Consider the following 14770-nt stretch of genomic DNA (forward strand, 5'->3'; position numbering starts at 1 on the left):
CACGGCAAGGGGAAGGGAATGTATAGAATTGTGTTTGATTTTTGGTTGGATGAGTGCCACGGTAAGGGAATGGAATTGTATGTGTTTTTGGGATGTGGGAATATATGGATGAATGTAAGGTCTTTGGATGGATCCCCTTCGTTTTGGTGAAGGGTGGATGTATTTATAGGATAGGGAGAGGACCACCATCTAATTAAGGTGGTAGTTGTTTATGTTGTGGTAATAAGTGGATGTAATGGGTGTAGTGGATGAATGTTGTGGTAATGAGTGGATGTAATGGGTGTAGTGGGTGAATGTTATGGTAATGAGTGGATGTAATGAGTGTAGTGGATGGATGTTTAGGTAATGAGTGGATGTAATGGGTGTAGTGGGTGAGTGTTGTGGTAATGAGTGGATGTAATGGGTGTAGTGGGTGAGTGTTTAGGAAATGAGTGGATGTAATGGTAGGTGAATGTGTTGGGTGAAATGAGTGTGCTAAAATGGTTATTTATAGGGAGAAGATGATGCACAAACTTCAAATTTCGTCCATTCCTTTTGCTCCAAGCATATGCTATCAATTCCATGCCAAAAAATGCTCCAAAATGCACTTCTTTGCCACATTAACCCTTTGGACCTATAAACACACGAAAATAGCTTAAAATACTAAAATAACTACGAACTAACAGCATAAATGTCAAGAAACAAGCTAACTAAGTCACATAAATACGCTTCTATCAAATTCCCCCACACTTAGTTTTTGCTAGTCCTCGAGCAAAACAAAACAAACAAAACAAAACACAACCTAGACCTTCCAACAATTGCCTCAGGGATTTTTAATGAAACATGACATGTTAAAAATCATCATTCCCATAGATTTTGGTCATCCTTACATTTGAGTACTTAATTATAGTTACCACTTAAATGGTTCACATTTAACCAATTAAAACGATGTTTTGAAAGTAGTAACATGCCTTACAAGATACTCTCTATTTTCATACACATTTTCTGACTACACACCCTACACTACTTATATGTGAGAAGATTGATGTAAACATGAAAACGAACACTCACATATATGTATAATGAAGAAGGCAATTTTCTGGAGTTATTCAACATGTTTAGATATGATCTCATGAATGGAACGCTACTACTTAGATGCGAGAATCAGTGACACTATATACTCATACCAATTCCAAACTCCACATATTAAAACACATAACACTCAAGATGAAGTTAAGGGTTGTAATGGGGCTTGGGGGTAATAGCTAACAAAGAAAGGATAGGGATAACAAACGTTCTTCAAGTGATAGCAAGCAAAGTAATGAAATCGACACTTGGAATTCACTTTAGAATGCAAAAATCAACTTTTAAACACAAAGGGAAGATTCATGCAACACTTATGGTCGAATTCAATGCTTTGGACCATTTCTTCAACAATCAACACTTTAGAGCTCTTTCTCATATATTTTTCAACTCTTTTTCACTCTTTTCACAACTTTTTTTATTTTTTTATTTATTTTTATCCGTGCCTTATTACGGATTTTGGCACACACACACACACAAGAATTACTTCCCCCACACTTGCTTTATGTAATACATTGATAAAAAAGGAGTTCATTTTAAGTCATGTTTTACTATGCTTCAAGAACAAAGGTATGGATGGTCCTAAAACTAGGCTAGGTGAGGATAGTGTGGGTAACAAAGAACATAGGCTACACAAGGCTCAACGGGGTTAAACTTAAACTCATAATGAATGGGATAGGCTTTTTGGCTCTTGGCTCACTAAACAACTTCATCTTGAATATGTGTTATGCAAATCAATAACATGCTTTGAATAAAGTACGCATGAGTTCTAGCATTTTGAACTAAATGATGAAACGCCTTCTAAGTAGCAACCAAGCAAAGAATAATGAGATCATGCAACGACTTTAGAAAACAACAATGCATAGATTATTATCTCTCCAAATAAACGTTTTAGGCTCAAGTCTCACAAGGTTATAGCGTTACTTTGAGTTCCTTTCTTCAAGCATGTTACAAAAACTGATTTTTCCTTTATGATTGCATGTGAATTCATAAATTATAACCATAACCAAGCATAAACCAAAGAGTAAATCAAACTTCCATCCATGTTTATAATTCTCTTTAACATTCATGTAATTAAAAACCAAATCCTCATCATTGTGTTGGAAGGTACCCTAAGACACAAACAAACACACAAAAACAGCTCTTCTTGGGTTTTTCAAAACAATTTTTCAAATTTTTATGAGATTTTCGGATTTTTATGTCAAAACACACGAAAACACTCCAAAACAACATAAAAACACTTAAAAACAGCAAGGAACAACACTAGCAGTAATGGGTGGTAAACTCCCACGAATTTCATGCAAAACAACTTGGTTACCCCCATACTTAAATCAAACATTGTCCTCAATGTTTTAGGCATAAACTCACACAAAAACAAGCAAACAAGCAAACAGCGAATAAACATGACAACTATGGCAAAGTAAAAACCAGATAGAGTAGAGTTTAAGAACGCAAATCTGGTTATGAAGAGATGATCTTGTTGACTTTCCACAGCTTTGATCTCGAATTGGGCTAGGGAACTTCTTAGAAAGGAAAATGAGACTTGATTGGTGGTGGTGATTTGATGGCCTTATACGGCGAGGCTTTGCTCTTTGGCAATTGATGTGTCCATATGTTGTTGAAGCTTCTCAAGCTCTTGGTTTCAACTCGGACTCCTTCTGCTGGGTTGATTGAGTATGCAGGCTGCATTCTTCTCTGCTTGTTTCTTCTGCACGGCAGGTAGGCACGAGGTAGAGGTGATGGTATGTTTCTTTGTTCAATTTGTCCAAGTGCTGACCGATTGCTTTCTTTCTCCTTGTCCCGCAGGTAAGAGCAAGGGTAAAGGAAACATGCCATGAGATATCTTTGCCTGCGACTATGATGATATGAGATACTTTTGCTTTTGAAGAAGTATCTTTCCACAGATTTATTCTTGAACTGGGCTGGGGAACTTCTTAGCAAGGAAAATGAGACTTGATCTTGAAGATGAATTAGCACGTTATCTCCACATGCTTTAAGGTATCATTTTCACTTGCCTTATCTGTTCTCCAGGCAGATGTGGCATCTTCTTCAGAAGTACATCAGCAGTTGAAGATGATCACTCGAGAGCAATGTTAGGTAAGCAATCAGGAAGGAGTTCCAGGTAGTCAGTTCTTAGATCGGAAGATTGACACCAAGTGCTGGCTGATTGCCCCCTTTCTCCTTGTCACAAGGACAAGGAAAAGGACATGGAGAAAGCATGATATGAGATACTCTTGCTTTCAACCTTCATGATATGAAATACTTTTGCTTTTGATAACTTGTTTGCAGAGGTACCCCAAGGGATGAGGAACATTGAGTGACTCGAGAGGCTTCGTTGGGAATGCATTTTCGAAGATGAAGAAAGGTTGAGTATGTCTGACTTGCTATGAAGGTTGACATTTATATGGATTTCTTCATAACTGGTAGCGACACTGTTCTTTTATTCGTGTGGGCAATCGTTGGATGATTAAACAGTATGGCTTCACGTGTTTTCTTCTTCATCAGAAATCTTCAACAAATTGCCCGTAATTCCTGCAAAGGTGAGTGTGCATGTGACAAGTGCTGACGAGGCTGAAAAAAACTGGCGCCTCTTAGATATCTGAGATCGGCGCATCGACAAATTGACCGTGATTTCCGCAAAGCTGAATTTGTGTGTGACAGGTGTTGACGAGGCTGAAAAAGACTGGCGCCTCTTCAATATCTTAGATCGACGCTTCGACAAATTGACCGTGATTTTCACAAAGCTGAGTGTGCATGTGACAGGTGATGACACGTCTGAAAAAGTAAGTGCCTCTTCGATTTCTGAGATTGGCGCTTGGTTTCTGAGCAGCCCAACTTTTGAGAAAGCAAACGTCTCTTCGATTTATGAGCTCGCCTCTTTGATTTCTAAAGCTCCGTCGAGTGCTGATTTTTATAGAAAGGCACGCATCACATTCCAAAGCACACTTGAATTTATGCCTGTAGAAGCTCCATTCTTGTACTTCTAAAATCTTGATTTGTCCGACCTCTTTTTTTTCTTCACACATTCGAATATGTCTTGCCCTTCTAACTGTCACCTTAACTTGAATGTCGAGGAAGATAGTGACATATCTTCTCCAAACAACATTTGGCAGCCGTCCTTCGTATCTCCCAATGATCCTCTTACAGTTGGGGATTCTATGATGATGAACGATACAATCGCTTCGGTGGTGGCCAAAAATCTTCTCACTCCTAGAGACACTAGGATGCTTTCCAGGCGGTCCGACGAGCTGGCTGTTCAGGACTCTCTGGCCTACAGCGTCCGATGTGCAGGCTCAGTTTCAAACATGGGCCAACACCTTCTTGCTAATCTCGTCAGGTTGAGTCGTTGATGGCTGAGGTGGCCAGTCTTCGGCAAGAGGTCAGAGTGCTTAGGTACGAGAATAAAGAGTTGCACATGCTCGCAACTAATTACTCAACAAGCATGAAGAAGAAGCTTGACCAGCTGTAGGAATCCGAAGTTCGGATTCAGAGTGATCATCAGAGGTTTGTGGCAATACTCCAGCGGCAACTTCTGCCTTCGTCCTCTGGCGCTTCACCAAGTGTTGAGGCTTCGGATAATCAATCTCTGGTGCTTTGTCTTTCTGGAGCTCCGTCGAATGTTGAGGCACCTCCTGACCAATGAAGACTCCTTACTGTTTATTTGCACTTTCTTGTACTTTTCTACCTTTCTACCTAATGTTCCTCTTCCACAAAAATTAATGTAAAAATACTTTGTTTACTTGTCAAAGTTTCAAACATAAACCCACACCAAAAAACAATTAAACAAGCAACAAATAAACATGACAAACATGGCAAAATAAAACTGCAGAAAAGGGAAGGTTTTTAGGAACGCAAAACCAATCGTGGAGCAATTAAAAAATCTTCCTTATTTGAATACATGGGTTGCCTCCCAAGAAGCGCTTGCTTTAACGTCTTCCAGCCGAACGAAGAACACATTCACTCCCCATTGGAGCCCACGGCATGCAGGGATATGTCCTCCACGACATGCTCCTCAAAATACTCATACATTGGCTCTCTGAATAGAAGGGAATAGTAATCCTTCCTGATTGGGGCGTTGAGCATCCTAAAGTCAATGTATTCATTCCCACCAGCTTGGATTCGATTGGGGACCTGCAACATACAAGGTAACAACCTATTAGTTGAAATGGGAATCAAAATTGGAATAGGTGGCTTACCAATGTGTTACAATGAAGTGGCAGCACTATCAACAGATTTTCCAAATGTGCTTTCGGCCAAATTATGCATTTGGAGGTTAGTGGTGTGTTCTTTGTGCTCCACTCCAATTCCCTCTTCGTTGGTGGTTGGAAATTCATCCTTCTTGGTTGGTGCTGAAGGTTCTTGCCCTATATCTTTAATTACATCAATAGCAAAACAAGAACGAACATCAGTAAGATTCACATTAGATTCAGGAATTTTAAAGTGAATCATATCACCACCAAATGCCATTGTCAATGCTCCCTTAGCCACATCAATCTTGGTTTGAGCTGTTTTCATGAAAGGTCATCCAAGCAAGATTGATGATGGTGGAGAGTGGGCTGCATCCTCCTTGTCAAGTACATAGAAATCTGCAGGAAAAATTAAGTGGTCTATCTGCACCAACACATCTTCCAAAACTCCTTTCGGGTAGGCATTAGATCTATTGGCTAGTTGAATAACAACACCATCATGTTTAAGCTCTCCTTGATTCATAGATGCATAAACAGAATATGGCATGACATTAATTGATGCACCTAGATCTAGCATAGCATGTTCAAACCTTGTATTACCAATTACACAAGGAATTGTGAAACTACCCGGATCTTTGCATTTGGGTGGCAACTTTCTTTGTAACATTGCAGAGACATTCTCGCTTACATGTACCACTTCTTTCTCCCGAATACGTTTCCTTGTTGTACAAAGCTTCTTAAAAAACTTGGCGTACTTCGGGATTTGCTTTATAGCATCAAGGAGTGGGATATTGACATGCACATTTATAAACGTCTCCAGAACATCTTTTTCCTCCTCTTCATTCTTGGCTTGCAAAAATCTGTTAGGAAATGGTACATTGGGTGGAATATGGTTAGTATTAACCAAAATTGGAACTTCCTTACCTTTGTTGGCCCAATTGGATGGTTTAGGAGCATTTGGGGCCTGCGACAAAGGTGTTTCCACCCTTTTCGTGGGGGTGCTTTGTTCCTTCTCTTCAATTATCAACTTTTCAACCTTATTAGAACGTGATTTGGAAGGTTGGGGATCAGATCTAACTTGTTTTCCACTTCGCAAACTCATGGCTTTGGCAGATTCGAATCCTCCCTTTGGGTTGACAATGGTTGAACTAGGCAACTTACCTTGCTCTTTGAATTGTCCTACAAACTCCGCAATCTGCCCAATTTGCTTCTCCATTTGGTCCACCCTTTTGTCTTGGTTTTGCATTGTTTTGGCTTGATTTTCTTACCCCTGAGACAAATTGGTGAGTAACTTAAGAAGTGTCTCATTATCTAAAGATATACCTGAGGTGTTTTGGGCAGGTTGTTGTGGGGCTTGTGTTGGTGCGTATTGCTTGGTATAGAAGCCCGGAGGTTGCTGCCTAAAGCCTCCTTGTTGTTGGGGTTATTGGGGCTCCTTCCACCTGAAATTTGGATGGTCTCTCCAACTTGGATTGTACGTATTAGAATATGGATTGTTCCTTGGCTAGTTTTGGCCTTGAAATCCAATTGCATTGGCGTTTTCCCATCCACCATTTTCAATCAATTGAGGGCACTTTTCAGAGGCATGTCCTTGGATAGAACACACACCACATACACTTGGTTCTTTCATCCTCATTCCTTCGGCCATCTGAGACACAATGGAAGTAAGATTAGCTAATTGCGATTGAATGTCGGATGTGAAACTTACCTCATTCACTTGCTGCCGTGGGGTGTCCCTTTGACCAACGCCTTCATATTGTTGAGCATTCAATGCTCGGTTAGCAATTAAGGTATTGGCAGCCATGGGTGTTTTGTCCACCAAAGCTCCTCTCGCTAAGGTGTCTAGCATTTGGCGTTCAATTGGTAGAGCCCTTCGTAGAAATATTGAAGAAGAAGCTCCTCTTTCATCTGGTGCTGTGGACATGAAGCAACAAGGGTTTTAAAACGCTCATTGTAAGTGGGAAAGGATTCACCTTGGTTTTCCTGAATGCCACTAATCCTTTTGCGTAGTAGAATGACTCGAGAAGTTAGGAAAAACTTCTCCAAAAAAGCCCATTTCATACTCTCACATGATGTGACAACTAGCTCATACAACCAATCTTTAGCCTTTTCTAAGAGACAAGGGAAAGGCCTTCATCTTCAAAATGGTCCCATCAACATTCACGGGAGTCATACTCGAACAAACAACCTCAAACTCCTTCAAGTGTTTATTAGGATCTTCCATGGACATCCCGTGGAACTTAGGAATGTGATGCAACAAACTTGATTTCAATTCGAACTCGTCCGTCTTCCCTAAGGTAGCCATGGGGTATTGGATGCAAAGTGGTGCGGCATTGTCTAATCCCGAAGCAGAAAGCTCCTTGATTGTTCCATTGTCTGTTGCCATGTCTTGTACTTCTTAAAAAATCTGAGCCGGTTGAGGTCGTTGGGGTTCTGTTGATTCCTTGCTCGTCTCAAAATTTCAAAATCGTCGTCAAAGTCAAGGATGTGCTTATGAACAGGTTGAGAACTTCGAGTCATAAAATACCTAAAACAAGAAAACAAGTAAAGTCATCAACTAGGAACAAAAACACATGAAAATAAACAAAAAGAAATAACAAGGGATTAGCAAAATTGCTAATCCCCGGGAACGGCGCCAAAAATTTAATGCCATGGCAAGGGGAAGGGAATGTATAGAATTGTGTTTGATTTTTAGTTGGATGAGTGCCACGGCAAGGGAATAGAATTGTATGTGTTTTTGGGATGTGGGAATATATGGATGAATGTAAGGTCTTTGGATGGATCTCCCTCGTTATGGTGAAGGGTTGATGTATTTATAGGCTAGGGAGAGGACCACCATCTAATTAAGGTGGTAGTGGTCTATGTTGTGGTAATGAGTGGATGGATGTTGTGGTAATGAGTGGATGTAATGGGTGTATTGAGTGAATGTTGTGGTAATGAGTGGATGTAATAGGTGTAGTGGATGACTGTTGTGATAATGAGTGGATGTAATGGGTGTAGTGGGTGAATGTTGTGGTAATGAGTGGATGTAATGAATGTAGTGGATGAATGTTTAGGTAATGAGTGGATGTAATGGGTGTAGTGGGTGAATGTTGTGGTAATGAGTGGATGTAATGGGTGTAGTGGGTGAATGTTTAGGAAATGAGTGGATGTAGTGGTAGGTGTATGTGTTGGGTGAAATAAGTGTGCTAAAATGGTTATTTATAGGGAGAGGATGATGCACAAACTTCAAATTTTGTCCATTCCTTTTGCTCCAAGCATATGCTATCCATTCCATGCCAAAAAATGCTCCAAAATGCACTTCTTTGCCACATTAACCCTTTGGACCTACAAACATACGAAAATAGCTTAAAATACTAAAATAACTACGAACTAACAACATAAATGCCAAGAAACAAGCTAACTAAGTCGCATAAATACGCTCATATCAACTCACGATGCCTTTTTAAGTCAAATTCGATATCCTAATTTCATATTTCATATCTGTTTGATGTGATTTGATTGTTTGTAACTCATTTCATTAGGGTCCGCCACCTGACTATTGTAGGGAATGACGATCCGACTGTTTGATCGTCACCAAACTTTAATGTGTTATAGCACATAATATTTTAAGACAATAGAAACTTACAAATTGGGAATCCGATGTACGAATCTTCTCGAATTGAATTTATAAGTTTGTAAAATCAAACGTTGACCGCCACTTAATCTTAACAATTGGCGGAGATCCAACCGATGAATCGTAATGAAGTTTTAGAAGCATAATGTGGACTTTGGAAAGTTACGGATCAGAAATCTGATAGGCGGATCTTCCGGTTTAGATTTCTAGGGTTGTGGTACTCTCAACCTTGATCGACGGTTAGCTTTTAGTCAACTAGCCCAAATTCTTCTACCATGTTGCTGATTTTAGAGTGTTGTTGAGATTCCATGGAGCTTATTGAGCATAGCATTATGATGTGTCTTCCTCGATTGACGTGCACCTCGATTTACGTACTAATGGCATCACATTGGGTTATGCTTGTTTATTTTATGTGATTTGACTTGTGTATTGAACTTGTTGTGGAGTGTGTTTGATTTGTATGTTTGGCCTGATGTGATGAAATGTGAGGGTTAGTAGTGGACCATGAACCCATTGTTATGGGGTTTGTTGCTTCGAGGCTTGTTTCACATATCGTATCATTATTTCATTTCTCGTTTCGTTGAGCCATTCTAATTGTGTACCTTGTGCTTTGTTCCATTTCTTGTTTCATTGAGCTTTTGTATTTTAGTACTTGTTTCATGTCTTATTCTTCCAACGTTGCTATGTTCCTTGGACTTCTGCTCAGTTCTGTTAAGTGATCCGGAACTGGGTTTTTGCTGGGGTTCCGTTGAATGGTTCGGAATCCCTTATGATCCACGATTCTGTTGAGTGGTCCGGAATCGTATCCAGCTTGGATTTCATTGAGTGGTTCGATTTGCATTATACTCTGCGATTCCATTGAGTGGTCCAGAATCATATCCACTCGGATTCTGTTGAGAGGTTCGGAATCCCTTCTACTCCGCGATTCCGTTGAGTGGTTCATAATCGTATCATGGTTTGGATTTTGTTAAGTGGTCTGGAATCCCACTTGGTGTTTTGGTTCCGTTGAGTGGTCTGAAACCTGATGTTAATAGATTTCGTTGAGTGGTCCGAAATCCCGTTCTTCAGAGATGTAGGCTTTGACCGAACTATGTCGCTCTAACCCTGCATTTCAGTGTATAATATGTGTTATTGATTAATGTGATTGTGGAATGATGTTGGTTGTGTTTGTTGTCATTATGATTAGACTCATTGACCAATATGGATAGAGATTTATGTTGTGCTTAGTCGAATGTTCCTCATGCCTGTTGTGTGGTATTTTGTTGAGACCAAGGAAGAAAATATCGGTAATATCGGAAATATCGGTAGTCCGAAAACACGGAAATATCGATAGAAATATCGGTAAAATATCGATATCGATAAAAATTACATGGAAACCACGGAAATTGTAAGAAAAACTTGGAAATTTTTATTGAAACTTTGTAGGATGTTTATTTAGTCAATTATCTATTAGTTTATCACAAAAAATTGGAAGGAAATGCATTGCATGATGGATTTAACATTATCAAGTTGATTATATAGCGATCTGACAAATATTGTGAGTGTAGAAAATATGTAATAATTAATGAAAGAAGTCTAAACACACCATAATCATTTATATATAATGAATTAGTACAATATTTTACACTTTAGTACCACATAGAGTTCCTATGAGGTTCAAATTTTTCACTATCTTCATCATCTCTATGTGTAGAATGAGTGTATTGTGAAGAGTAGTTATCAAATGATAAATCCCCAAAATAGTTTTGCATGTAATTGTTAATATGCCACCCATATGGATCCGAGATTGGTTGAGGTTGTCCATAAGAAAAATCATTTGAAGATTGAGGCTGGGATTGTTTCCATGAGTCGCTCGATTCCATCCCAACAGGAATGGGATATGAAGGGTAGGGAAATGGTTGGTTATGAGTATAACCATAGTTACTACTTCCCAATCCAACAGAGTCTGAAGTTCTAGATAACGAGTCATCTTCTTGACTTGACAAAATCCCCTTGCCTCTTTCTCTGCGAGTATAGTCCTTCCCTATGGCACCAATTCCTGGTCCTGCCCGCCTACTGCCATGGTCATCATCCTGTGTTGCATGCGTGAAGTTTGCCTCACCAGTGAAGGGGCTCATATATCCGGGAGGTGGTGGTCCATAATAGTTTCCATATCCACCACCACTACCTCCAACTCCACTACCTCCAGCTCCACTATGTCCTTCATCATTCCCACCTCCGGTGGTAGGTGAGTCTCCTGATCTTGTACTAGAGCTATCATTAGTATCAGCACGATGTTGTGGTTGTGTAGGATTGGAAGAAGGTGGAATTCCAGTGTTTCTTGGTCTTGGGTGTAAAAGTTCTTCGAAAGAGTCAGAGCTGCTAGATCTCACCTCTTCCTCTAATACTCTTTCTACATTTATCCCTTCATTACGTGCTTCTTCAGCAACTCTGGGAGCTGGGTTGCCTTCATCATCATCTAAATGAAGAGGTCTAATCCATTGAAAAAGTTGGTTACCCTCCGTATTATCATCTTCACCAACAATATCAAACACATCTAGTGGGTCACCACGGTCGACATGATCGATTTCTGCTTCCTTATCTCGAATTTGAAGCTTCATGTTGTAGTAGCAATAAACTAATTTTTCCAAGCTACTATGAGCCAACTTATTTCTTTGCTTTGTGTGTATGAGTGCAAATGTGCTCCAATTTCTTTCACAAGCAGATGAGGAAGCTGTTTGTGATAATACTTTTATTGCTAACTTTCTCACAGTTGGTGCATCGGTCCCATACATGATCCACCATTCAGCTACAATGAAAAATAATGTTGATAAGCCTAATAACTCCAACAAATTCTATTATAAACTTATAATGAAATATGTTTATACTCACTAGGAGACATATTTGTTCGAGCAGCAACTGATGTTGGTTCTCCAAATGTTCTTCTTGCATCTTTAAACCATGTTAGCTGAATACAATAAATTGTGTTAGTTTAATCCAACAAAGTAATTATTATAATTTAAGTAATTGTGTACCTCATTTCCAAATTGGCCAACTGCTGGTGATGCAGGGTCTAACTTAGAGTATACATTATGTACAGCACGTATAAGGTCACCATCATCTCCAACACCGGGTCTGTATTGGTATCGGGGATTCAAATAATATGCTGTTCAAAGAAACACATACTCTAATAAGAGAAATAATACTTATGCAACTAAAGAAATGAATTGCAAATTATGACATAATTTATACCTGCTGCATGCAAATCGTGGTATAATGTTTTATACTATCGGTCTTCAATTATTTTTATGACCCACCTTGCACCATGTTTTCTTTCCAATTCATCCTTCACTACACGCATCAACTCATATACTGCCCCCATAGTAGGATACACTTCTGTGTCAACGATCCGTAAAACTTTGTAAAGAGGTTCAAACACTTGACACACATGTTCTGTTTGAGTCCAAAAAGCATGATCAAGCACTATACTTTCCACCATACGACCTGTATTTGAGCGGCTGAAATTGTGGTTGGCCCAATCGTCACTAGTGAATAGTTGCTTCAACCCTGCTTTCTTCTTGAGTAGGCTGTTTAATGCAATATAGTTGGTGGCGAATCGAGTGGTAGCTGGACGAATAATTTCTCCTTTGCAAAATTCACGCATCTTTGCCAACAACCAACCGTGATTGTAAATATAATTTGTGATCGTTCTAGCTCTTTTGACCACAGTAGCAACATTCTCTCTCTTCCCCATTGCCTCAAACATGAGATCAATACAATGTGCTGCACATGATGTCCAAAACACATTATGATGCTTCATTAACTTTTTTCTAGCTTTGACAAATGCAGAACTGTTGTCGGTCACGACTTGGACAACATTATGCTCTCCCACCTCCATGATTACATCCCTCAATAATTTGTAAATATACTTGTAATTCTTTATATGGTCAGAAGCATCAATAGACTTCAAAAAAATTGTCTTTCCCTTGGAGTATACCATGAAGTTGATGATAGATAATCTGGTCGGGCCGGTCCATCCGTCACACATGATTGTGCAACCATTAGTTTCCCACTTTGACCTCAACTTGTTAACATACTCGCCAATGTCTTTATACTCCATATCCAAATATTTGTTTCTTATCTCATAGGGAGTGGGAGGTTGTACTCTAACACCGGCCTGTTGACATCCCACTACCATATTTTTGAAATGATGTGATGATGCCTTCGCAGCAGGGACATTTTCATAGATAAAGAACTTGCTAATTAGACGCCCAATTCCCTCCTTCACATTACCTCCCTTGAAATAACTCTAAACACTCTTTTGACGTGCGTTGGATGACTTATATAAACTTGGGGCTATTGGTGGTGTTGGTTGTGATTCTCTAAGACTGCCTCCCCGTCTCATTTGTGCACCACCACTTGTCCCGGAACCTTGTCCCCTATTAGGAATTTTATGAAGGTGTTCTCTTTCCCAGGGTTCAACATGGCCAAAGAAATTCAAAATTCAAAATTCAAACCATGAGAAAACCCTACATGGAAAGTCTTTAAACTTCCACACAAGCTAGGGAGTTTTCAAATTTCAAACTTACAGCGCCCCCTCTCCCGTTCAAAAAGAAAAAAGAAAAAAAAAAGAGGAGATGAACACATTAGCTTCATCAAAATAGTTCAACCACAATTCTCAAAAGCTTCACACACTCTTGATCAAGACAATGTGAAGCAAAAACAAATTTATGGTGCCAACAAGAGCTTCATCAATGGAGAGCAACTACAATTCTCAAAAGCTTCACACACTCTTGATCAAGACAGTGTGAAGCAAAACCAATTTATGGTGCCAACAAGAGCTTCATCAATGGAGAGCAACTACAATTCTCAAAAGCTTCACACACTCTTGATCAAGACAGTGTGAAGCAAAACCAATTTATGGTGCCAACAAGAGCTTCATCAATGGAGGGCAACCACAATTCTCAAAAGCTTCACACATTCTTGATCAAGACAGTGTGAAGCAAAACCAATTTATAGTGCCAACAAGAGCTTCATCAATGGAGGGCAACCACAATTCTCAAAAGCTTCACATACTCTTGATCAAGACAATGTGAAGCAAAACCAATTTATAATGCCAACAAAAGCTTCATCAATGGAGGGCAACTACAATTCTCAAAAGCTTCACACACTTTTGATCAAGACAGTGTGAAGCAAAACCAATTTATGGTGCCAAAAAGAGCTTCATCAAAGGAGTTCAACCATAATTCTCAAAAGCTTCACACACTCTTGATCAAGACAGTGTGAAACAAAAACCAATTTATGGTGCCAACAAGAGCTTCATCAATAGAGGGCAACCACAATTCTCAAAAGCTTCACACACTCTTGATCAAGACAGTGTGAAGCAAAACTAATTTATAGTGCCAACAAAAGCTTCATCAATGGAGGGTAACTACAATTCTCAAAAGCTTCACACACTCTTGATCAAGACAGTGTGAAGCAAAATCAATTTATGGTGCCAACAAAAGCCTCATCAAAGGAGTTCAACCACAATTCTCAAAAGCTTCACTCTTGATCAAGACAGTGTGAAGCAATACCAATTTATGGTGCCAACAAAAGCTTCATCAATAGAGGGTAACTACAATTCTTAAAAGCTTCACACACTCTTGATTAAGACAGTGTGAAGTAAAACCAATTTATGGTGCCAACAAAAGCTTCACCTACAAAGCTTCAACACAAAAGTTTCATCTACAAAACTTCAACACAAAAGCTTCACCTACAAAGCTTCAACTCCAAAGCTTCACCTACAAAGCTTCACCTACAAAAGCTTCAACTCCAAAGCTTCACCTACAAAGCTTCAACACAAAAGCTTCACCTACAAAGCTTCAATACAAAAGCTTCATCTACAAAACTTCAACTCCAAAGTTTCACCTACAAAGCTTTAACT

The 14770-nt window shown here is 39.4% G+C and overlaps 2 protein-coding genes across 2 annotated transcripts; both read right to left on the reverse strand.

Moving 5' to 3' along the window:
- Positions 1-9963: 9963 nt before the first annotated feature.
- Positions 9964-11915, reverse strand: LOC126632533 (uncharacterized). Its single transcript, XM_050302954.1, has 4 exons — positions 11880-11915; positions 11737-11812; positions 11238-11653; positions 9964-9969 (listed from the first exon to the last, which is right to left on the reverse strand). The coding sequence occupies exons 2-4, from the start codon at positions 11744-11746 to the stop codon at positions 9964-9966; spliced, it is 432 nt and encodes a 143-aa protein (XP_050158911.1). The 5' UTR covers positions 11747-11812; positions 11880-11915.
- Positions 11916-11922: 7 nt separating this feature from the next.
- LOC126633487 (uncharacterized) lies at positions 11923-13311 on the reverse strand. The gene is made up of 2 exons (XM_050304103.1): positions 12097-13311; positions 11923-12010 (listed from the first exon to the last, which is right to left on the reverse strand). Exon 1 carries the CDS (start codon positions 13040-13042, stop codon positions 12131-12133), a length of 912 nt encoding a protein of 303 aa, XP_050160060.1. The 5' UTR covers positions 13043-13311; the 3' UTR covers positions 11923-12010; positions 12097-12130.
- Positions 13312-14770: the final 1459 nt, after the last annotated feature.

This window comes from Malus sylvestris, chromosome 8 (genome assembly GCF_916048215.2).
Source record: "Malus sylvestris chromosome 8, drMalSylv7.2, whole genome shotgun sequence".
Lineage (NCBI taxonomy): Eukaryota > Viridiplantae > Streptophyta > Magnoliopsida > Rosales > Rosaceae > Malus > Malus sylvestris.

Coding starts and splice junctions, on each gene's coding strand:
- LOC126633487 (XM_050304103.1), bottom strand. CDS start 13,042: ATGGTAGTGGGATGTCAACAGGCCGGTGTTAGAGTACAACCTCCCACT.